Source organism: Trichosurus vulpecula, chromosome 8 (assembly GCF_011100635.1).
Source record: "Trichosurus vulpecula isolate mTriVul1 chromosome 8, mTriVul1.pri, whole genome shotgun sequence".
Taxonomy (NCBI): domain Eukaryota; kingdom Metazoa; phylum Chordata; class Mammalia; order Diprotodontia; family Phalangeridae; genus Trichosurus; species Trichosurus vulpecula.
In genome coordinates this window covers 63,966,836-63,992,678 of record NC_050580.1, presented here as the reverse complement: position 1 = coordinate 63,992,678, position 25,843 = coordinate 63,966,836, and the positions used below count along the sequence as shown (strand labels likewise).

Genomic DNA, 25,843 nt, shown 5'->3' with positions numbered 1-25,843 from the left:
GATAAGTACAGTGTAGCCACAGATTGGCTTGGCTAGCACAAATGAAAGGCGCATCATGCCCAGTTCTTATTCTACACTTCAATTCAATCTGGCATCCTCACTAGTTGGTTTTTAAGGATAATTCTACCCTCCAGCAAAGCTTGGTTCCTTGATACACTGTCTTACTTTGGTATCTAGGACTAATTGTACCATGTGGACTTTATTGGCCTCTGACATTTTCCCCTTAAACCTGCCAAGTTAAAAACCACTCTGTCAAATATAAGCACAGAATATTTTCCTCTTCAAAACTACTCCTTTCTCACCCTTCCCCCTACTTAGCCATTTCTTCTAACTCAATTTTGGTTTTGGATGTGCAGGATCTCAAGGGAGGTCCTTGAATAGTCTGGTCATTTGTGTTCCTCAACGAAGACCTTTGTTCTCCACTGTTCTCCATAGTTGGTATACACCCTCGCTCTCAGACTTCCCCCAACTCTGTGATTCTAAATCCCTGTCATTGTATAAAGCCAAGTGTCCCTCCCCTTCTTCCTACTCCATTATTCCTATCACTTTCAATCCTACTCTTTCCTCGTGTCTCCAGATCTAATTGCCCCTTCCACTACTCTCTAGAATGCCTCCTCCATAATTAACAAACTTGCTTTCAACTTAAAACTTTCTTCTTTTCTCAGTCCCTCCCTGTTTTGGCTTTTACTGAGCCCTGGCTCCCTTCTGATCTCTCTGCATTCTGGGCCACACATTCTAGTCAGGGGTGCACTTTTGGTCAGACTGTGATTCACTGGTCATGTTGGGGATTTAGAATACTTGCCTCCAACTGCTACCTCCAAATTCTCTCCTGACTCCCATCCATGAGTCAAATAGGTTTTAAGCACCTCTTTGTGCCAGGCAATACGCAAGGCACTTGGAGTATGATTACAAAGAATGCAACCATTCCATAATTTCTCCTCCTGCAAGGTACATTCAGTCCAAACTTATTACCCAGTCAAGATTATAACAAACAAGATCAAGGTCTGGTAAACAATCAAGATCCTTGACCACATTCTCCTTCCTTCCTCAATGAGTTCAGTGCCTAGTGCATAGTCCCATTATTAACATATATAGTGATACTAGCCTTCAAATACCATAACTTCCTAGTTCCTCAATCTATTCATTTTCAATGGCATATTCATTTACTCTGGGGCAGCTACTAGGCACAGTGGACAAAACACCAGCTTCGAAGTCAGGAGGACCTGAATTCAAAACCAGCCTCAGACAGTTGCTAGCTGTGTGACCCTGGGCAAGTCATTTAACCCTGTTTTCCTCAGTTTCCTCATCTGTAAAATCTAGAGAAGGAAATGGCAAACCACTACAGTATCTTTGCCAAGAAAACCCCAAATGGGGTCACAGAGAGTCAGACATGACTGAATAACATCCCTTTAGTTTACCTCAGCTACCCACAATGATACTCATATCTTCCATCTCATCATCATAGACAAGTGTTTCACTTCAACATTCATGAACACTGAAATTCTTTTATCTGATTATAATCCTTTATCATCCTTATCATCGTTCTCTATCCCTAACCCTGTTTTTCATGCTAACTGTGACCTTCAATCCCTTCAGCCAAAATTGTTTCCCGAGTCATCACCAGGCATCTCCTCTCCTCCTTTCTCTATCTTGACCCCTTGGGGAATCAGTTCAACTGTATACCATCCTCTACACTTGAGTCCCTTGTCTTCTGCTCTCTCATGGATCCTGCCTTGTCAAACCTCAGCCTCAGATTACTCCCACCATGGACCTCCTTCACGTCTGTTCATGTGCTGCTGGATGAAGCTGTAGAAAATTACAAAACCATGCTGACTCCAGCCTAAAAGGGGGTTCTGCTTTGGGAATAGAGGAATCTGGGGATAAAATACATTGTGGCAGCTAAATGACACGCAATTAATTTTTTCCAATTTTGCTCTACATTGATCAATGTAATTAAGCTGTTTAAGTTATAACCTTGAGTTAAGATAGATAAATGAGGTTACATATAGGGAAGGTGAGAAACGGGGTGTGGCCATGCCAGAGACTGAATGGGTCCTGCTACTTGATGAGAATCCAAAATGTAACAATGACACAATGATGGTGGGGTGGAGGTGGGGGTGGAGAGCTGGATGCAAAATCTAGTTGATTGATAATCACATTCCTGGGGATCTTGATTATTTACAAGATCAAGGTTACTGTTCTTAATTGTGCTTGTTATGATGAATATTAAAAACAGCATAAACATACATTAATAAGCTAATTTTCACCCACATTAGAAAGGCTATTTTTGTCACAGGGAGGAATTTTTCATAATTGAATCACTATCATATTTTGTAACTCCCTTTACAAAAGGATTTATCAAAGGATGCCTTTAAACAGTAGTTCTTTCCTTATATTTAATGATTTCATTGCCGTTCCTGGCCAATAAATTGGTGTACAAAGGAACTTAAAGAAAAGTTGCCAGATGATCATTTAAAAAAGAAGAAAAATGTCTCTGAAATCAATTTAAGATATGATATAACTTATAGAAATCTATTTTACACTCATTTTTGCAGGAACACGTCTAGTGCTTAAAGTTAAGTATACCTGTTAGGTGGCATATATAAGAAGATCATGAAATACACTGGAGTGAATGCTGGATTCTCAATTCTACTACAATACACACACACACACATACATACGTACATATATGTGTATATGTGTTCTTGGAAGAATAGAAGGGAGAGGGTTTTGACATTTTCCAACAAACCATAATTTCCACTACCATGCTACATGTATGTGTTTGTGTATGTAAACATACATATGCATACATATATGTACGCACCCATATATACCTATGTGTGTATGCATATATATGTATGTATGTAGCAAGAATGAGAATAGTACTAAGAGTTACATTTGGATTTCAAATTACACACCTTGCAACTTCTTCCCCTCTCCTCTTCTGCTCTCACATTTTGTGGAAGTTAATGTGATAAAATTATATCATTACCACTGAACATTCATTTTGTGATAATTTTAGATTCTTTAGAAATTTTTTTAAAAAACCCTTGTAATTACAGAGAGTTAGAGACAATAGCATTTATTAAAAAGAGGAAAGGATGACTGTAGGAACTGTTCAGTGAGTATTGATGTTTGTAATCAGTTACATGAAGAGATGTGACTTTTTCTTCCTTGCAAAATAGAGAACTGGCTTGCCTGGGGAAAAATCATCATAAAACTTGGAAACCAGTTTCCAAGTTTAAATTTGCAATTGTTTTCTATATTCCTTCTTTGGGCATGAAATTCATTTGGGAAACATTCTGTATCCCTAAGCCTATATAGAATCTTTCATTCACTCATTCGGTAAGCATATAGTTAAGACTTGGGCTTGATTTTAGTTGCTTAGGAGAACTGCCTGTGGGTAAATAGCTGCTCACAGTCATAGAATACTAGAACTGGAAAGGACTTTAAGTGATAATTTAAGCCAAGCCCCTGATTTTGCCAATGAGAAAACTTGAGCCTAAAGAATTGATGCAAATTTCCCCAGGTTGCAATTAGTTGGTGGCAGGGCTGAGTTCAGAAATCATTAGAGACAACTAAAGATGAGTAAGTAGGCAAAGACACAAAGGCCAGCCTCTGATCTCTTTCAGGAAGCTCTGATGATTTCCTAAAGTTGTGATGGAGAATCAAATATAGGAGTGCATTTGTAAACTAGTAAGACATAGTTCCATTTGTCAAGGTAATAGAATGAAGACTTTCTCCTCCCACCCTTAGCTAGTAAAGCAAAAGAAGCTAGTTATGATATTTACCATAGTTTTGTATATTTCAAACCTTCCACAGGGGAGAGAAAAATTGAGTGGGAGGTATGTCTGTCAGGTGCTGGAAACAACACTCAACATGAATACCTGAATAACTGAATATATCTATATTCAGGTTTAGAAAAATGTTTAAATACATGGGCGAATTTGTTTTTAAAATATCTGATAAACTAAGCTTTTGGTATTACATAGTATATCTGAAAAATAATGAGTCCTTTTTCTGAGTAGTCTGTCATTTTAACATATTAACATATTTATTGCATATTATTGCATTGGCTACATCAGGAGCAGAAAAATCTTTATGTGAAACTGCAAAAATGTACAATGTACAGGAAACTTTTTACACAGTTGATAATAAAACTGTTTCTTTTCTATGACAATTTGGTTTTTTCTCAATACTGGGAAAGCAAAGTCAAGGCAAACATTTATTTTTCTAGCATACTGTTAAGAACCAAACATAGAAGAACTATGTACAACTCATGTGTATATATATTATTTCTCTCATGGCATTTCTATTGCATTTTGGCTAGACAATATTCAGAATTAATTTACAAAGTTATATTTTGTGTTTTGGTGGTTAAAAAGAGATTTAACAAAGGAGTCAACATTAGAGAGTATTTGTTAATCAAGTTTTTTTCACCATCCCAGATTTAAGTTTAGGATTAAAAATTTTTTTTAAACAATTCATATTTTTGGTAACAGTTGTTTTTGTTCTTACCTATCTTTTTCATGATCTACAAACCTAATGATGTATTAAAGTAATCCTGATGACAGGCAAGAAACATAGGGTCTAGTTTCATTTCACCGTACTGTACAGTACCAATTTAAATACATCACAAAGGAAGAATATTAGAAAACTGACTTGAAATGTACATATGTAGGGCTGTTACTGAACATTTTACAACAACTTTGTTTTATTAGAATGTTCAGAATACCTCTTTAAAATGGAATTGTTAGAAAGTTGTGGTTAAATACATTAGAGGATTAACCACTTTTAAAAAGTATAAGCTGGCTTGTTAAATTGCTCTGACCAAGATGAAAATATAAGAGAACTCTGCTGTTGCTCAGTTGTTTAGTCATGTCCAATTCTTCATGACTTAGTCCCTTGGGTTTTCTTGGCAAAGATACTGGTTTGCCATTTCCTTCTCCAGCATGTGTCCATTTTACAGATGAGGATCTGAGGCAAATAGGGGCCAAGTGACTTGCCCAGAGCCACGTGGCTATTGTCTGAACCTGGGTTTGAACTCAGGTCTTCCTGACTCCAGGCCCAGTGTTCTGTACCCTGCACCACCTCATGGTCCCTAAAAGAACTCTACCTTTACCTAAATTCGTTATCCCGTTATGTTTTAAAGTTATTTTCTATCAATTTTGCATGCAATTTTTGATTAAAGTAACAACTACTTGTTTTAATCTGCATTGCTGGTATGAATAACTACATCATTGAAATACTGGATTCTTGAAGTATTCACCCACAGCTGAACAAAGATGGCTAACTAGAATCTACACGAGCAGTGAACAGATAGGTTTAAATTCTAGAACTCTTCACCTTGTTTGACGTCCAATTGTCATTTAGCTAAAGGTCAAGCTTGATTTTGCATTACACTTTAATTTGCTGGTCCAAAAAAAAATAAAAGCAACCTCTAAAGGCATCATGTGAAGATTTAATGGTTAAACTGAAGAAAAAAACATCTTTGTGCAAAAGTCTTTCTTACTGTCTCCATTTCCATAACAGACCTAGAGGAATCCTAAATTCCTGGTTCAGGAAGTTAATGCTTTATAACCTTTGAATCAAACCAGTTACATAAGACAAATGAAAAAAGGAAGTTCAATTGACTTTACTGGACACATTGCTCCTCCTAACATAAAATGAAGCTTAACAACATCATTGTAAGCAAATGAGAATATTGAAGTTGCATGAGAGGCTAGCTGCAGTCCCCTAAAGGATGACTCCTGCCCACTGCCTAGCACAGTTGATTTCTCCTTCTTCCTTTCTTTTTTGAAGTATAAATTTATACCAGATGAAAACCATGATGTTTAATGTTGAAGCAGGACCCATGTGGCTATATATGGCAGAACGAAGAGACTCTGATCTCAGGTCCTAGGAAATAGTACTTGTTTTATTGAAATGATTTTGTTTACACTAATAACCTTTTAAAGTTTTATAGTGCCTTCCTGTTACGCCTTTCTAAATTTTTTTTAACAAGCTCTGCAATGAAAATGAAATGACAAAAACAAATCTTTAGTTTATTTAGAATGAAATTATACAGTAGTAGAAAATGTGTTTGAATGCTGATATAAGAGCTTAGTTTTGGCACTGGCTCCAAGATTTGTTACATGTATGATCACAGAGAAGTCACTAAACCTTTCTGGACAGGTTTCCTTTTCTGATGAGGGGAATAGTACCTGGACTATCTCATGACATGCTGTGAGCAAAACATGTGGTAAACCTTGAAGAGGTTTATATGAGCTATTTTTAATGATAATCAAAAGACAATTTATTTCATAAGTTAGTTCCTTTTTAAAGCAAAGTCAGGAAATGATTTGATGACTTTTTTAAAAAAAAAAAGACAGGGATGCTTATTTTTCCCTTTGTAATGTTAAATTGTCATCTCTTAACATTAAATAAAATGCACTCTCTGCACTTCTGCCTTTTAGAATCCTTACAGAGCTTCTCTCAAGGTCCAGTTCAGTCCCTATTTCCAATCCTAGATGTTAGCATTTTTCCCCCTTTATGTTATCTTATAATTTACTCATCTATGAAAATGTCATAACCCATTATTGTGATTAAAATTCCCTAAGGGCAAATCCTTTTTTTAAACTTATCTTGGTATCTATAACACATATGAAATATATGGAAGAATTCTCATTTAGACTTATCTCAACTAAGAAAATGTAGCTGCATCGTAGATCAGTCTTACTTGAAGAAATGGGCTGGCTCAAGTTAGGAAGAAAGGTTATCAATTTCAAACACGTACACTTTCAGGCCAGAGCTTTGAAGACTTCAATTATGCACATAAAGCAAGTTCATTAGGTTCCTGACACTTACTAAACCAGTCCTCTTCTCTTTCAGGGTATCTAATGTTTCAGATCAAATCTACAGATCTTGTAGAATTTTGTTTGGGGTACTAAACTTTAATTTTTATAGATTTCCTCTTCAGAATTTAGAATAGGTTCTCAACCTGGGATCTGTGAATTTAAAAGAAAATTAAGTGTATTTCAGTATAATTGCTTTCCTTTGTAATCCCCATTATTTTATCCATTTGAAAACATCATTTTAAGAGGTCCATTGCCTTCACTAGACTCCCAAAGGGGTCCATACCATATACAACTAAATTTAAGAACCTTGTAATCTTCAGAGATCATATGATCCCATTCCGTCAAAGTTCTCTCTCACAAGGTCACACAACAGAACCAGGACTAGAATCCATCTCTGGTCTTTCATTTTCCATAGGACCTAGTACTCTTTCCTAATCCTCTTTAGGATTAAGCCCTCTATTTTTTATTTAGAGGCAATTGAGGTTAAGTGAGTTGTCCAGGATCATACATTTAAGTGTCTGTGGTTGAATTTGAACTCAGGTCCTCCTGACTCCAGGGTCAGGGATCTAACCACTTCACCACCTTGCTGCCCCAAGCTCTCTATTTATTAAACAAGGGGTCAGGAAACAATTATCCTTTCTTCTGGCCCATATTTGTCAGTGTTCCTTGGAGGGTAGGATTTAATACAAACTATCTCCTGAGTACATGGGGTATACATAGCTCTTCTTGTACGAATTTGTTTTAAGCAATACTATGCACTGATTATAGCAGCATGGGCTTGAGAGGTGAAGAGAGACATCTTTTGAGGGAAGGTCAAAGTTTGATATTCCTATGTTTACTCTGAAAAGAAATTGTTTTACTTTGAACATAGGAAAATTGAGGACAGAGACATTCGTGTAACGTGGTTCCTTTATACTGCACATACTTTACTGCATTTGATTTTACAGTTGAGAAACAAGGTTCATTTCTAATTTTCTGGCTATTGACTCTTGGGTATTACAGAATGTTGGTAATTGTTATAACTCCCTGAAAAAGTCATGTTTCTTTTTACTTCTCACAGCTCAGAAAATTATTTTATAAACCTAAATCTCTGCAATTAGCCCAACTCTTTTTTTTCTTCTCTTTTTAATTAATTGTTCTCAATAGTTCCTTCCCTTTCTGGGTACAAATAATAGCTGCCAAACCCTTGAAATGGCCTCATACTCCAGAGCTTGGCAATCCTAAAGAGATTTACACATGCAAAGACCTTTATAGACATTAATAATACAATGCATTTAATCTGTTCTTCATGGGTCTTAAGATTTTGGCTCCCAGAGGAGCCAAATCTTGGCCTGGCACTGAGTAGTTGCTCCCAGAGTCCTCCCAGTCAGCACTCTTCCCTTTATGAACGCAAAAAATTCCAGGCTCATTTCTCTAGGACTCCAAGACTTTGGAGTACAAGGAGTTCCTTCCACTACAAAGACAGATGTAAAGGGAGGGAACAGGAATGAAAATCCATCCTGAAAAAAGTAGGGAGTGAAAAGGAGGCTAGACATTTACTCTTAGGTAGCTGTACAAAGCCATTGGAAGTATAGAGACATGGTAGTCATCCTACTAGTCAAGATTTACCAGCCCTACTTAATGTGGTAATAGCCCTTTAGGATGAATGTTAAATTTGCATATGTGGCTGGTACCTACCTTATGTGAAGTGAAATTTAAAAAAAAACTGTATGAGGATACTAGTTATGATTCTTCCAAGAAAATGTCAAATTTACAGAATTTTAAAACTTCCAATACTTGATATAAAATAAAACACACAAAAAAATCTTCATTGTTCAATATCTCACACAGCAAAGTAAACAATACCAGCAAAGCCCAGGTGGTGTTTAAATATGGCACAATGTCACCAAACTACAGCCTAGTATTTTGTTTTCTCTGTATGTTATTGCTTATAGACATAATAAAAAAAACAGACACCTAAAACAAACTTTAATATTTTATTTAAAAGTTGACATATGCATTTTAATGTATCCTATGTTTGAGCCCCCCCAACTTCTCATCACCTGAAAAATTATAAAATACTCCTTCCATAGCTCACCTGAAGTATCTTACTAAACTCTGAGTGCTCAATCTATCTGAAAATAGGCAGATGTGCAGCATAGTCTTGTAGAGATCATCTCCTAAAATCATACCTTGACATCTCATGTTGTCATGAGGTGGTAACTTGCCTTCAAGTGGGACTTCTCATGTGACATGTCAAATGTAGCTTAGACAGTTTTTAAAGCTAATTTCCTATACTTAATGCACCAGTGAACCTTCTCTAATGCTCCCGCTGCTTGACAAGAGTATTTTTTAAAAATTATAATGCTAATGTTAACCACTAGATTTCCCTTGGGCATTTCTAGAATTTGCTGCATTAACACCAACAAATAAAGCCTATTAGTGCAGCAGAGCCAAAGATATCTGCTCTTTCCTCTTAAATAGTCCAAACATTTTAGAAATAAAAAATCAGAACTTAGCTACAGAAAAATGGCAGTTTTCTCTGTTAACAAATCAGGTTTCTTCTTAATATGCCATCCAGCTATGATGATTTGTATTTGCACTCTCTAGAGAAGTGGGGCAAACCTAACTCTAATCCATTTTCACAAAAAGGAAACTGAAACCAACAGTTTCGAAGGCATTTTTTAGGTCATTGAGGTATATGTGTTTCACTAGAGAATTATTAAGTGAAGGATAAGGGGAAGTGGTACCAGTTTCAAGGTCAATATATTTTAGTATGGATTGGTATTTCTTTTCCCTCTAAGGCCTATGGATAATAAAGATATATGTACATATAAGCTCATTGACATATTATGTGATTGTATGCATTCATGCTTGTTGGATGTGTATTAAGTTAATTTTTTTCCCCTGGGTTAATAGTGTTTTGAAGTTGTGCTACAAGTAGGAAGCTTCCTAGACTTGTTTTCACAATCCCAAAAGTAGTTTTTTCTATGTATTATAGCTCAAAACAAAGGATATGAATCAAGAAATTTTTTGTCTGAAATGAGTCAGGATTACTTAGCCTGGGGAAGTTTGTGCTTTTCCTTTTAATATCTTTTGAGATAACGTATTTGCCAAACTCTGCTGCCCTTAGGCAATTCATACAACTCCATATCACCTGCTGGCTTCTAAGCTTTGGAGGGGAGTCTTCTTAGTTTTGGAGCATGCAGGATCTAGTAATCTCCTGGTGTAATCTCTTTCTAAAATTCATATTTACATTCATAGGTTTCTGTTAATTCTTTAAAGGCCTCTTCAAGTTCATTTTGCCTGGGGAACTATGTAATATATGAGTTTAGAGATTTTCAAAAGTCAAAGGGAACTAATAAATCAATGATACCCAAGATCTCCATATCTTGCCTCTGGGGTCCTGACTGGAAGAGAAACCAGGTAACAGATCCAGAGCACTGACATCAGGAACAGCTACATCAGAGACACACTGATAACCCCTACTTAAGTTACCTTATTTTTCATGTGTACTCTGGAGATGAGATATAAACAAAACATTCCACACACAAACAGGAGCCAATTGATAGTACGGGATGTATGTTTTCAACTGATTCTTCTCAATGTCGTTTATTGCTAAGAGATTAATAAAGGGTTGATATAGAATCATCTCTAATTCATGATCACCAGGTGGGAAGATAGATATGTCAGAATTCAACATTCAAGCTAAAGCTTAAATCAAACTTAAGGCTGAAATCTCAACCTGGTCCTTGAGACCTTTTGTGTTTATATGTCTTATATATCGTATATGTCTCTCTAATACCATCTCACCCCCCACCACCTTGGAAAAGAAACAAAAGACCCACTATTTCTGTTTGCTCCCAAAATGAGTAAATATGAAGCAGATTACAACTGCTCTGTTTATTCCCCAAAATGAGGGAGGGAGGGGCTAAAAAGTGGCCAATTGAATGCCTGATAATTATGAAGGTTTTTAATAAACAACTCTACATGGAAATGTGTGGTTTTTTTTACATATGACAAAATTCTTCAAAAAATGCTTTTCTTTGGCTGGATAAATTGTGTGTTAAGATGTCAGTTGTGACATGCCTTCAAGTGATTTTTATAACTAAAATGTTTCCCATTAAGCCTCTATTCTGAATTCTATTGTGGTTGTGTAAACTTGGCACTCCTAAGGTTTTATAACTTAAAACCTTTAAACTAGGAATGTAAAAAAAGGAAGTTTGCAATTTTATGGTACATGATTTTTATTTAGATGACTGAAATTGGTTAATCTTTCACCTTGATTGCAAAAAAAACTGAACAAACCAAAATCAGCATAGTATAATTGCCTTCAGTAATGAGAGTGTAAGTATCTTTTTTTAAATAACTGAGATTCTTACTCAGTACCTGGTAAGTCCTCCTGTGCATATGTATAGATAAATCATGACCAACATAACTGGCAAATCTTAATATTTTCCCAGCTCAGGAACAGACATCAGGCGATGCATGAAGCCAGAGATAACAACATCCATCAACCAGTACGTTCTGAAAATCCTCCTGTCTCTTCCTCTGATAGGGCTGATCGACTTACTACAGTAATTCACCTTTACTGTGGAAGCACTTTTACTATTTAGAGAGTCTATTCTTAATTTTTCTATTTGATAAAGCTATCATAAAACATAGAAAAAGCAAACATTTAGCCACAACAGCTTTTTCAAAGAGAATCATCACAGTATATCTCCAAAATTTCATAAACTCAAGACTCTGTAACATCTTGAGTCAGATTTCCATTCTTCTCCTGTGTACCTTAAGAGTGTGAGTATATGTATGTGTATATATATATATACATACACACACATATGATATATATTTCACCCATGTACACAACACTAGTTCTTTCAGTCAAACCAAAAAGCCAAAATAGTACTGCTTTTTTGAATTTTTTTTTATAAAATACAGTATTCTTATGAAAACTATTTTAAATCCTATCACAGTGCTTGAAATCTAAAGACCAGGCAGTGTTTTGGCAACCCGACTCTCCTTTATGAAATGATAGATATGAGCATACTGGTAACATATGGTGCTGACAACAAAATAATACCCACAGAGACTTACAAATTGTAAACTACAACATATGAGCCATGTTTTGAATAAATATGACTATTCAGGAACACTGAATTATATAACAAGTTGCTTGTGAGTTCAAATACTTTAAGAGAACAAAAACTCTTTCTACAGCAGCTTTAAATTACAAAATACAAGAAAAAAAAATAGTCCATCCATGTACCTTTTCATGGAAGCTCTATAAGAGCCAAAACATCCTCTGAACTCTACTGAAACTGTATCATCTCCCGTTCCAAGTTGCAGCAACTCTTCTTCGTTGTCAATGCTACTTCTAACATAACTAGCTAGAATGCCTCCTACATAAAGAAGCTGGTAATAAAACTGTTGGACAAACTAAACTGAACGTGAGTCTAAGCTACTCATAACTTGCAAGACGAACAATTTACTCCAAGCTATGTTGATAGTGACGTTATGTATTGAAAGCATACGATGGGATCGGAAGCTGAGAAGGTCCCTTCTGCCATTCAGAATCATTGAGAGAAATCTGGAACATATTCAGTTGAAAATACCCTGTATTTTCTACACTGTACTAATAGAAGAAATCATGATTATGGAACAATGCAATAGTAGTAAAGATGGATGTAATGGTAAATATGTTGTGGTTTTGTGAACACTCTTCACTTACATCAGTCTTTATATATAGCATATCTGGTATCAAACTTCTCTCCATTGTGCTAAAAGTTAGAATAGTTTTAATCTGATAAAAACAATTCTTTTTTTTTTTGCTAAGAAAAGATAACACCTTTGTAAAATAAATTTTCAGGATCTCAAATGTTGAGATAATTCTGTACTGAGATTTCCTGCTCTCTCTTCACCCCATGACAGGGTTTCATTATAGCATCAAGCTTTTGCTAACCTTCTGATTTTCAAACAGGTGCAATTAATTTCGAACAATATTTTTATGAACATTTTTTGTGCTTCATGCTTTTCTCATGTTGCCTTGTTTAATGGCAACCTAAAAAATTTAGTGGTTCAAAAACAATGATTATATACTAAAACCCTTTCCTGTGAATAACTGACTTGAAAAATTGTAAGCATGAAGTGTTCATTACGTAGTAATCAGATACCAAACTGGACCTTTCTGCTGAGTGGGGGAAGGAGGAGTAAAAAATAAGAGTTAATAAAATACTGGAACTAGAGTTCTCATCCAGTTTGATATGTTTCCCAAGAAGAGGGAATCATCGGTTAAGTAAAGCCATTTAAGAAAGCAGTTTAAAAACTACCAAAAAAATTCTAAAATTAACGTTGGCTTAACCAGTTTAAATTGCACAAAGAACGAGCCAGCGGACTTTCCATTCTTTGCATGTTTCTTCCCCCTTATGAGTCCATTACCTTTCACAAAGAAATTTTAACTATTAAACTTGTCCATTAATTTTGCCGCTGAGGGTGAAACCATCCAGTTAGCATATACACTATCATTTGCATATCTTGAAAACACAGAGTTAGTGCCATCGAATCTTGTGAGTGGGACAGGACTCTCCTCAGGCCAGTTCGGGTATGACATGCCTAAAAATGAAAACAGATAATTTTTTCTGCACTGAAGAACCAAAACTTCATGTGCAGACAGTAAGGCCCTTGGCAAAACTCCCTTTGTTGTCAAAACCAAACTTCTGACTTTTGCACCAAATACACGAATTATTCTAGCTTTCCAGTTTTTTGAAACACAAATTGCACTAATGGGCAAAAAATCAAAAGTTCTCTTGATAAAATTAACTCCAAAGGAACTACTGGCTTGGGCTTTTATAAGCTTCCCAGTATCAAAACTTATATTTTAATAGCAACAAAAAAGGAAAACAGCATGATGTTATCCCAAACAGGTCATTGCAACAAAAAGGTTTTTTTTTTGTTTTTGTTTTTTTCTTTTTGGTATGGAAAGTGCTTTAAAGCTAAAATAAGCCTACTTAGCAGTCATCATGGAACTACCAGATACTTCTGCTCATTCCACGAGGGATAAGGACCTTGGATATCTAAGAGAAGCATGCATGCCTGCAAGATATCACATCTAGATTCTATGCTAAATCCAAAGTCATTTACAAATCATAGCTCCAATATGCTGAAAAATGGAAAAGACTCGGTGAAAAAAATTCCACTTCAAGTTTTTTTTAAAATTACAAAATTACAAGACAAGAAAATAATCTTTAGAGAACCTAATCAGGAGGCAAAAAGTAGGAGTTTTGGCAAGAACCATATTTACTGTCCATCTCACGACCACAATATGCTAGAATATTCTTCTTTCAAAATACCTGCTACAGCTTTTTATGATAGTATCATGAGGCTATGTAGGAACACAAAGGATGTGAAAACAGTGGACTGCTTTTACTTTCCAGAGTTGCCATCACTGCTTTATCTTTCTGAAGGCTCTAAGAGCAGTGCCCACTTTCTCCTGCTGTCTAGACAGGCCAAGTTAAGTTAAGGTCCCATCTCAAGGTAAGCACAGATCTCTGCCTATTAGTCATCTCACTTGTATATAAGAGCAGAGAGTGAAGCATTCATATTGTATGAGACAAGACTGTTCAAATATATTGGGCCCCATTCCCAAATTGAGCTGAACCTTTTTCATTTTTTTTTTCAAAGCAAATACTTTCCAAAATCCAGTTGATTTGCCCAAGCAGTTAAATTACAGGTACATTAATCTGATATAATGGATCCCATTTTCCCACCCCATCCCCCCAAAATGTATACTTTGATTTGTTTACCATGTTTAAAACCTCCCCTGAGAATATGTCCCTGATCTATTTTTCTCTTATATCTATTTAGTAATTTTACTTATTTTCACATCCCTTTTCTTTTTAAACAGAGTTGCAAAATGCCTGAAATATAAACCTAATGCAAAGTTTAACATTTACAAACAAAAAAAGCTTTTCAAGCAAACTTTGATTTCATTCAAACCAGAAACACTCTTTAAAGGGATACAGAGTGTGAGGACAGTGCAGAAGGAAAAAATAAAATCAGGAGTGGTTTTGTGTATGTGTGTGTATGTATACGTGTTTTGCTAGAATCTAGTAAATGCATGTGAAATTCTACCATAGAGTTTGTTTTCAATCCATGTGGAAGGGAGGGTTCGAGGGAGGGGAGCATTATTACAGTCCACGAGAGGTGTCTCCTCTTCTGAAAGGCCATCGTCATAAAGTAAGGAGTCAGATGGGGTGGAAGCTGCGAGATCCAAGTAATCCTAACAAAATGGAGGAGTGAAAGAAAAGGCAGGTCACAATAAAAGAAACAATGGTAAGTATAGCCTTTCCCAAACAGAAAGTAGAACAATAAATGCTATAACCATTTAGGATATTTTCTGCATGACCTCCTTTACAAATACTTGGGTCACCAACATAAGAATCAGAAATTCCTTAGAATGTTTCATTTAAATCACTCATGTTTTGCCAAGTGTTTTCCAATAAGTATATAACAGTATTATATGTGTCTGTATATATAAATTGCAAGTGTTTCCCAATAACATATAAAAGTATACATTAATAGATATGCAAAGATTTGCCAGATATATTTGATATTTTCTTAGCTGTTCTTTAAAGAAACTAGTATTACTGCAATGTCCCATTGGTGTTTTAAAACTTTTAATAATAAAGAACCCTCTAAACTTTCAGTGTCCAACTCTTCTCCCATTAGAATGGGAGATTCTTGAAAGAAAGAACTGTTTTCCCCCCGTTTCTTTGTATTTCCCGTGCTTAGCACAATGCTTGGCACATAGCAAGCACCTGATAAATGCTTGTTGTTGAATGAGTACTATGAATGAAGGTTTCCAAGGTCCTAGAAATCCTGAACAGGGTCCAAATACTGGCTTCGAGGTGGTTTGTATCTCTGTCAACAAAGGATCAGCCTAGCTAATTTCAGGGACCTTCATTACTAAAAGTCAGGCCAGCAGAGAACTTTCTGTTTTCTCAGACTGGGCCTATCTTGTCCAGGATGGCAGTACAGCAGCTACTCACAGACCTGATCTTGATACTGTTTGGCTCAGAAGCTTTAGCTGGCTCTGTTTTTCTGATATGGGCCATTTCTCCCCTACCTTAGGCAGTCCGGTGGCACTTTCCTCCAGCGAGGTTTATCATATTGGTGCCAGACTTAGTATGGATACCTGATTGGTTTTAGCCATACTGCAACTCAGGACTCTGGAATTCAAGTGACCCACCTGCCTCAGTCTTCCTAGTAAGCAAGGACTACAAGCAGGTGTCACCACACCTGGCTGAGATTAATATATTTTAGACACTTCAATTACTTAAGGCAAGAAGTAACAAAGTACCTAAAGCTTGCTCTAGCTTCCCCTATCACACCAAGACTGATTTAGTTAGATTGTTAGTGCTTGAATTTTCAAATGATACCTCTGGATGTCATGACTTTGACGCAGGGAAACTACATGTGCAAAACAGGACTTGCTCAGTGATCAAAGTACAAGTGTCATTTGGTAATTAAAGGAGCCAATTTCTCATAACTGAATTTGAAATTCCAAGCTAGGGGGTATTTTACATGGCAATAGATCATTCAAAACTAGAAATCCTTAAATGTCAAAATCAACCTAGAGTCAGATAGCCAAAAATCTAAGTGGACTCACCCTGCTCTTCACCATCATCTTCTCTAGGTCTTTGCTGATTTCCCCAAATGTTGGCCTCTTATCTGGCTCTTGCTTCCAGCAGTGCAACATCAGATTGTACCTGTAAGAGACAGAGTGAACCAATGACAGTAGGAGGATGGCTTTGGATAGATTTCTTAAATCCCCATATCCACAGGTAATAATTTTCAAATATTTTACCTTTTTCATTCATTTCTTTTAAAGTACATTCTTTATTTTGGCCTACTCTAGGTAACAAAGTATAGTGCATAGAGTGCTAGATGCAAAATCAGGGATACCTGGGTTCAAATCCCACCTTAGGTGCCTACTCACTACCTACGGGACTCTGGCTTTGTCACTTAATCTCTTTGGACCTCAGTTTCCTCATCTGTAAAATGAAATGTTTGAACTCAATGACCTCTAAGGTTCCTTCCACCTTTAAAATGATGATATAGCAATATAGGCAATTTTTCAAAGAGGAAACTCGCTCTATTTATTTGCTCAGCAAATTCTATTCTTTTTAACTTAGAGGCCAGCTCTCTATTTACTCAATCACTCAGCCTATTAAAACTCATTATAAACTGATCAACTATTTTAAAAACCATTACGGTTCAGGATCTTGGGCACTGAGGGGCACATTCTCAGCAGCACACTTTTCAATCAGCCACGTGTAGTTCTTGGCTGGCATTTATAAGCTCTTTATAAGCACAAAGTGCCAGTTAAGCTCTAGCATGCCATTTTGAAGTCTGATACCATTTGTGGACTTTGCTAAAACATTTTGGAATCTTTCCTCAATAATTTGCTGAATGATTTTCACTTCAATGCAAATGCAATCCATAAGGAATTGGTCAAATAATATACAATAAAGATGATATGTGAATGTCACCAGGTAAGTAAAAGGCTCCTACTTTGAAGATAAAAATAGCTGAGAGGCTGGCAGCTAAAGGGACATAAAATGTGTACCCAAATGTGTACGGTACACATACCTTTAAAAATCCCTTCAGTTCTTCCTGAATTTCTTTTACAATTGTTTGCCAGCAGCTCTCCTTGAGTACTAGGGAAAATTCAAATGATACCACTCGGTATCATGATCTTGACACAGAGAAACTACAGTCTGTAATATGTGTCCAAACAGGACTTGCTCAGTGACCAAAGTATAAGAGTTCTTTCATAATTAATCAGAGCAGTATAGTAACATCTGCTAATTATTTTGTGTAATAGTTTACTTCCTCCTTGAAAATTCTGGAATAAAAATAAATGAATCAAATCAAATTATACTCACATTTCTTCACTGCAGTTTTCAGGCCTCTCCATTCGATAGCCTGTTTTTAGAAGGTTGAAGAGACGTTCAGGAGGAATACCAGGATAGGGGTTTCCTCCTAGGGTCACAATCTCCCAGAGAAGCACACCAAATGACCACCTGAGGAAAAAAAAAGCAAGTCCTCCAAGTGGTTCAAATAGCCAGGAAATACTATAACATTGTGCTTTTTGTAGAGTGTGGACACATACCCTCTCCTAACTCTCAAACAAAATACTTGGGAAGTCACATCACAGCCCTTAACATGACCTCATCTGTAAGAAAAACAGGTCTGTACACTATCCATGTCCTATCAATCATGAAGGTACAGCCACCATTCCTTGGGAATTTCTGCCCTAGCTGTAAAAAAAATTGGATTGAGTGATGTGTTAACACCCACATATAAGCTTTTTCACTGACTAAATAACTAACTCTGATTCATCTGTAAGTCAGGATCAGTCCAAAGTGTCTAGATCAGGGGTAGGGAATCTGCAGCCTCAAGGCTACATGTGGCCCTCTAGGTCTTTAAGTGTGGTGCTTTGACTGAATCCAAACTTCACAGAAAAAAATCTTCTTAATAGAAGGGTTTGTTCTGTAAAACTTGGACTCAGTCAAAAGGACCTAGATGGCCACATGTGGCCTCAAGGCCACAGATTCCCTGCCACAGTATAGATACTTTGGTTTTAATATTATGCTTAAAAAAACAGGAAGGTCTGCTTCTTTATATTCCAGAGCCCACCAGTTCTGTTTTTGCTCGCTACTAACTAGCTGTTTGACCCAAGCGACATCAAACAATCTCTGTGAATGAGTTTCCTTGATCTATACAGTAAGGGAACTGGAAGGATGATCTGTGGGGTCCCTATTCACCTATAAGACGTGTTCCTAAATATTCTGTGGGACCTTAGATTCAGAAACCTTAGAGGTCAGCTAGGACAACCCTTCCTATTTTACCTGAGGCCCAAAGATGTTAAATGACTTTTCCAAGGCCACACAGATTTGAGCCCAGGTTTCTGCATATTCCGAATCCAAAGCTCTTTCCATGACACTGTACAAAATCATTGATGGAATTCTCTTTGCAGAGCTCAGAAGGTAAGAAAAAAAGACACTGCCAGTTATGCAGTGAAAGTTTTCCTTGGGTGAAAGGAAAAACCCTCTATCAAGAAATCTATTAATCATTCACATCAAATCATTAGGAAGCTGCGCAACCAGTTTCTAGGACTTTGGGGTCCAGAAAACACCTCATTCACAAATCCTATTACCCCCTGCCTTGGGATCATTTATGCTAAAATGTTAGTGACAAGGACTTCCCTTCTCCCAAACTCCTGAGCTGGCTACCTGACTTCTGTGTCCACCACAAAAATATTCTAATAAGCTATATGGCAAGAAAATCTAGCCTAACTAAAATAAAAGACCATTAATGTCAGAAGGCTGAACAGTCAGTGATTTCACAGAAAGATGTATCAAATGCCTGCCTCTTCAGGAATCCTTTGCAACATTGTAATTAACAACAGACACCAAGTTACCTTTGGAGGTGAGGGGAGGAGAAGGTGGAGAATAAGTTAACTTCTCCCTTACTTTGCCCCAGGCAGTAGAACAGTTCTAAGAAAAGAGTGGCATTTTGAAAGTCTGGCTTGCTATCACAAATAGAACAGATTTTTTCCTGCCCTCCTCTGCTTAGTTCAAGAATAACCCCTTCCTGATAAAGGGGAAAACATGTACCCAATTGTTTAGAGGAGGTGAGTGAGGAAGACTGCAGAGAGGACAGAAGGTAAAGGTACATGAGGCATGGTGCTGTGTACAATTCTCAGGAGAACAAAGCAGAGAAGACTTGGATCACAGCAAGAAGGAATATGATTGGAAGCATGCACCATGCTTGACCAGAAGTACTAGGTAAACTTCAAGACACAGGTCTTTGCAGGGGTCTTTAGATGACACAAACTGGTCAGAAAGACTGAACCACTGGGTGAGAGGATATGAAAATATTTTGAGCAATGGGTTAAATTTAAGATGAAGTTCAACAGGGAGAATTACATAGTGTCATATTTGGCTTCAAGAAATTATCCTCCCTCGCTGAGTGAAGTGAGCAGAACTGGAAGAACACTGCATATAGTAACAGCAACATTGTGATGATCAACTTTGATAGACTTGGCTCTTCTGAGCAATGCAATGATCTAAGACAATTCCAAAAGACTCATGATGTAAAGTTCTATCCACATCCAGACAAAGAACTATGGAGTCTGAATGCTGACCAAAGCATTCTATTTGCTCTTTTTTGTTGTTTTTTTCTTTCTTGTGGTTTTTCCCTTTGGTTCTGATTCTTCATTCACAACATGAATAGTGTGGAAATATGTTTAACATGATCATACATGTAGAGCCTATATCAGATTGCATGCCATCTTGGAGAGGGAGGAGTAGAGGGAGGGAGGAAATTTTAGAACTCAAAATCTTATAAAAGCAAATGTTGAAAATGAAAAATAAATTTTAAAAAAAAGAAAAATAACTTATCCTCCCCCACATAGAAAAGCATTGTGGACCATGAGTTTAGAAAAGATCTGGAGGGTTTTAGGATATTGTGAGCTCAATGAGTGATATTTGTGACATAATAGGCAAAAAAATGAATGGGATCTTGGGCTATACTAAGAGAGGCCATGACTCCCAGGAATAAGGAGGCAAATGTCTTCCTGCACCATCAGAAGGTGAATGCGCTTCTACTGTGTGATGTTCAACCTGAGAACCGCAGTATAAAAAGGTTGTGGAGAAGCTAGAGATCTCCCAGAGGCTGGCAACAAGCATGATGAAATGACTTAAGTCTATGTTACACGGGAATCATTTGAAAGAACTGAGGAGATTTAGCCTGGAGGAGAGAAGACTTAGAGGGAAAAATGAGAGCTCCCTTCAAATATATGATGGGCTGTCACGGGGAAAAGAGATGAGTTTTATTCCATTTGGCCTCTGAGCATAGAACCAAAAGCAGTGGGTGGATACCGCAGAGAGGCCAGTTTAGGCTTGACGTTAGAAAAAACTTCCTAACGATAAGAGCTGTCCAAAAGTAGGTGGGACTCCTTTTCATTGGAGGTCTATTTTTAATAATAATTATTATAATAACTAGCATTTTGTCAGCTTGAAGGTTTGCAAAGAGCTTTACATATGTTATCTCACTCACAACCCTGTCAGGGCCTTTTATTAAGATGAGGAAACCAAGAAGGTGAGAAAGTAAGTGACTTGCCCAGGATCATACAGATAGTGTCTGAGTCAGGATTTGAACTCCTATCTTCTTGTCTCCAAGTCTGTTGCTACAACTACTGCACAATCGAGATGCTCAGCTGTCTTCCAACAAAAGGTAGATGGTCACACATCAGGGCATATGGCATGTTCATGGAGGACTAGTGCCTCTGGTGTGAGGGTTTGCTGAGCCCTTTCCAGGGCTGCTCATCTGCCTTTGGTATCCACTTCATTCACTCAACTCTCACCTGTGGCTCCAAGAAGCTGCAACATGAGCCACGACCAGACACCAGTAATCTGTCTCAGCAGAGAGGCTAAACCAGATTGAGCGTAAGAGAGTAACTGACAGAACTCAAACCGGTTAGTGAGTTAGGGGGTGTGTATACCAAGCTTGTGAAGACTTTCCCCCACAGAATGGGAAGATGAGAGCTATCTGTTCCGAAAGCAGCTGAAGCAGGTGCTGTGGAGTACTTAGAGCTTGGTCAGACATCCAAGTAGTCAAGGTCATCCATTGCATCCCAGGCTATTGCTAATTGTTTTGACTTTTGTCTGGCTGCTGGATTTCAATGACTCAGGAAGAGAGAATGAAGCTAATGACTTTGTGCAACTCTGCCTCTCTTTAATCCAATTCACGAGCAAGTCAAGGCATCACCAGTGATGTCGTCAGTCCTCTTTCAAAAGTGAAGGATGAACAATAGCAGAGATTTCTCTCACCTCTAGGTTACACTGCTAAGATTCCTTACAATTCAACTCTGATTTTGTGAATGCCATCTTTTTGAATAGCAGGGCAAAAGCTTGTCCTTGCTCTAGCTTTCACTCTTCCCCTGCTCTCTTCCTTCAATAATTATAATAAATAATAATCATGCAACAATGTGAGATGTGTCATCCACAGAACATTCAAAATGAGCCTGCTCCCAAACCTGCCCGTGTTTGTGATTAATGACTGTACCAGCTAGAATCCGGATGACAAATGCAGTGTTAGAGCAAGTCCATGTGTGCTGGCAAAAAAAAAAGACAAGTGAGGAACATGAGAGTTAGCACTGAGAGCTTAGATACCTGTTTGATTCTGCTGCTGTTTGGTGGTAATGGGGAGGGAAAACTGAGAAGCCCATGCAACTGGGGGATTCCTGGCAAAAATCACACTCGAGTACAAAAAACCCCAAACCTCTTCAAATCAACAAAACTAGGACAAAGTTGATGATTACAGAGGAAAATGGAATGAAATTATAAGTATTGAATTTGCTTAAATAAAAAATTACTTTACCACAAACCACTTAACTAAAAAAAAGTTTCTATTAAATTGTTTCAAACATGATTTACAGGATATTTTAGACAACCTTCAACTATTGTTCATTCATACTAAATCACAAGGAAGATGTCCAACCCTAAGGAAAGTCAGCCTCAGAAAATGGCTGTCCCAACTCTCAGGATATAATACAGTATAGAGGGAAAAGAAATGTCTCTGGAGTTAGAGGATGTGAATTCAAATCCTGTCTCTGACACTTACTACCAATGACTTGCCAGATGACCTCAGGCAAGTCACTTAATCTTCCTTGTCCTCAGTTTCCTTATCTGAAGAATCAGTAGCTTAGTTTAGATGGCCTGTGATATTCCTTTCAGCTCTAGATTTAAGGATCATAATCTGTGAGCACCTGTCCTAATCTGAATGGCTGCCCTATACCCTCAAAGATGATTAACTTAATAACAACAAATCTTAATTTCAGCTCTTGTTTTCGAAGTGTATTCATTTATTGGACAATTCATCCCTTTTCATGGCCCATTCTCCTATGAAACCTTAAGAATTTGGGTTCCACAAATGTTACAGTGTTTGTGGACCTCAAAAGTACACACTCTTCCCCTAACAAGAGACTATTTTTAGTCTGAGATGCAACTCTTTTTGCTTCTTGCAATCTGACCAGCAGCCTAGTTCTAAAGGCTTCATGGCAAAGAATAAAGGTAACTATATATTTGTCACTGAATTCCCAGAACACTCACAAAGATGGTCTTAGTATTGGAGATGGAAGAGACTGATCAGAGACCCCTACCTCACTTCTCAGGTACCCCACTGATGGTCATCAGAAATTTAGCTATCTACCATGAAGTTGCCTATCATACCTCAGATGCATGACCAAAAATTGAAATAAAACATGATGGGTTATGCACTTCTAGAGCTATACTGTCTATTTCATTACAGACCCAACCACATGTAACAGGAAAGTTGTAGTCAAGGTACACCTGGGTGTATTAAGTGAATATGCTAGATTCACTAAGAAGTCTATACAAGTACGCACTTACACATCGCTTTGGGTAGTGTAGATATGATCAAAAAGAGACTCAATTGCCATCCACTTTACAGGAATCCGGCCCTATAAGAGGAAAAAAAGGACAAAGACATTAATATGGCTCATAAACAACTGATAAAGTTCTAGGTGGAAATGTCATATGTGATGAGTAGGGTAACCTCTGCAATATTAGACATCTAACATGAGACAGGTTTAAAAAACAAACAAAGAAATGATTTTTAGAGGAGCCTGACAGAAAGTAAACTCTAAATAAATGCTTGTTAATTGACTAACTGAGAAGTGACTCAAATATCCAATCTAATTTTGCCAGCTCAGGAGAATCTCTGTAAGCTTTGTTTCATGGTGCAGTAAAAGCAGTCTTGGAGCTGGAGTCACAATACCTGGGTTCAGATTCTAGTTCTGTCATTACTAACCTGTGTGGCCTTGGTCAAATCACTTAAGGAAACCAAGGCTCATATGTTTGAGAGATGTGGAAACTCAGACCCAAATCCTAAGAAATGATGTGGTCAATGTCACAATGTGTTTAGGGCTTTCCATTGTGCCCAGCTGCCTCTTATGTGAATAAGTAGGGAACTGAAAGATAGTTATACCTTACACATTGCAGGGGTTAGGGGCACAGTGCCCCTGCAATCTGAAAAATCTATGTAACATTTTTGGCCCTCCCTTCATAATAGAGAAGAAGTCTTAATTTTTTTCTTTTTCTTCTATGCAGTGTTTACAGTACCTTATTGTAAAATTTGGGTTAAGTATTTGGTCATAAGCTCTGTGTTATCTGCTGGCCTTCGTGTGTTTTCTGCAGCTTCCATAAAACTCCCCCCAAATTCCCATTTAATTTCTTATGCTGATCCATAATATATCAAAACTGTGATGGGCAAATTTGTGATATGGAAGGGATAACTGTATAGTCCCTCAACCCCACAGTGTATCATTTACCAATCTTTGTCTAAAAGAAACAGCAAAGTAGGACAAAGAACATGGTGAGTGAGTGAAGGGGGGCACTGGGCTCTGCCTAATATAGAAAAGAAAAGGGCTGCTTTAAACTGTTCAGAACTCTACCACTAATTTGCCTCTGGACCACCTCACCCCACTCCCAGAAATGGGCTCAGATTTACTGCCACCTGTGAAAAGATAGTCCTGGTGATCACACTGAGCAGCATACCTCCCTCTAAATCATAAAATGAGAGGGCTGGACTAGTTGTCCTTTAAGAAATCTTCCAACTAAATCTATGATCCCATAAAGTAGTTCAGATGGTCAAGTGCATAGCAGCATCAAAGTAATAGATTATCACCGCCACATATCACTTCCTATGCCAGACAGAACCCATTTAATAGGGAGAAGTATGACAGCAAGGAGGAAATAAGTGTAAAGGCAAATGGGGAAAAAGACATTGGCAATCAACAGACCTGGGGTCCTCTTCTGGCTCTACCACTTATTAACCATGTGATACTGACCTATCTGGGTAGCTAGTGGATCAGGAAGACTCATCTTCCAGAGTTCAAATCTCGCCTCAGACACTAGCTGTGTGACCCTGGGCAAGTTACTTAAGCTTACTGGCCTCAGTTTCCTCATCTGTAAAATGAGCTAGAAAAGGAAATGGCAAACCACTCCAGTATATTTGCCAAGAAAACCCCAAATAGGGTCACAAAGAGTCAGACATGACTGAAAAAATGACTCAACTCAATTGAGCTATCCCTTAGTCTGTTTGAGTCTCATTTTCTTCCATTAGAAAATGAGTCAGACTGTGATATCTAAAGCCCCTTTGAGCTCTGTTATTCTCTGATTCTATACTGTATACAAGTCCAACTGACCAGCCAATGTACTCCCTACCAGGATTTCAGAACTCCATAGACATTGGTCAAGACTTAGGAACCTACCAGTTACAACATGTAAAATGTCTATAAATCAAAGTATTCACAAAGTTTTAACTAAAATAAAAAGGCAATGTAGATTTTTTTACTAGCAGCATTCACTGTTAATATTTTCTGCTCAAAAATCATTTTGAGGATTTCAATAATATTGACATTTATATAGCATTACAAATTTGGTTAAGCACTTTACATGTCATCTTCTTTGCCTTTATATGTGGTCTTCCCTCATTAGAATATAAGCTCCTTGAGGGCAAGGACTGTCTTGTCTGCTTGTACTTGAATCCCCCATGCTCAGCACAGTGTCTGGCACAGAGTAAACAATGTCCCTTTATCTCTCTGATCTCTCTATCCACCTACCTACCTAATCATCCCCCCCAATTTGAGCCTCTTTAGCAACTCAGCAAAACAGCTCCTATAGGTATTACTATTGACATTTTGCATTTGAGGAAACCGAGGTTAAGGGAGGATAAGTGTTAGATGTGGAGATAGGTCTTCACACTCCAAATCTAGCATTCTATCCATTACACCCCCGATACTTTTCTTAACTAGTCATATTCAATTTTGACTTTGGGATTATTTTGGCAGTAACTAGATTGAGTGGTGACATGGGAAGGCTGGTATCGCTGCCCATGTCACCAGGCAATCTAATTATTTTTTCTTTTGATACAAAGCT

The 25,843-nt window shown here is 37.4% G+C and overlaps 1 protein-coding gene across 2 annotated transcripts in view; it reads right to left on the bottom strand.

The window, feature by feature from the left end:
* Positions 1 to 11,044: 11,044 nt before the first annotated feature.
* RET (ret proto-oncogene) overlaps positions 11,045 to 25,843 on the bottom strand; it is a 157,509-nt gene continuing 142,710 nt past the window's right edge. The window contains exons 16-20 of one of the 2 annotated variants that reach the window (XM_036735459.1): positions 23,294 to 23,364; positions 17,762 to 17,899; positions 16,483 to 16,582; positions 14,946 to 15,093; positions 11,045 to 13,427 (exon numbers count right to left, since the gene is read on the bottom strand). In XM_036735459.1, coding sequence (XP_036591354.1) covers positions 13,270 to 13,427; positions 14,946 to 15,093; positions 16,483 to 16,582; positions 17,762 to 17,899; positions 23,294 to 23,364 — 615 coding nt within the window. In that variant the 3' untranslated portion in view covers positions 11,045 to 13,269. The remainder of the gene's footprint in view (positions 13,428 to 14,945; positions 15,094 to 16,482; positions 16,583 to 17,761; positions 17,900 to 23,293; positions 23,365 to 25,843) is intronic. The other variant, XM_036735460.1, reaches the window with a different exon arrangement.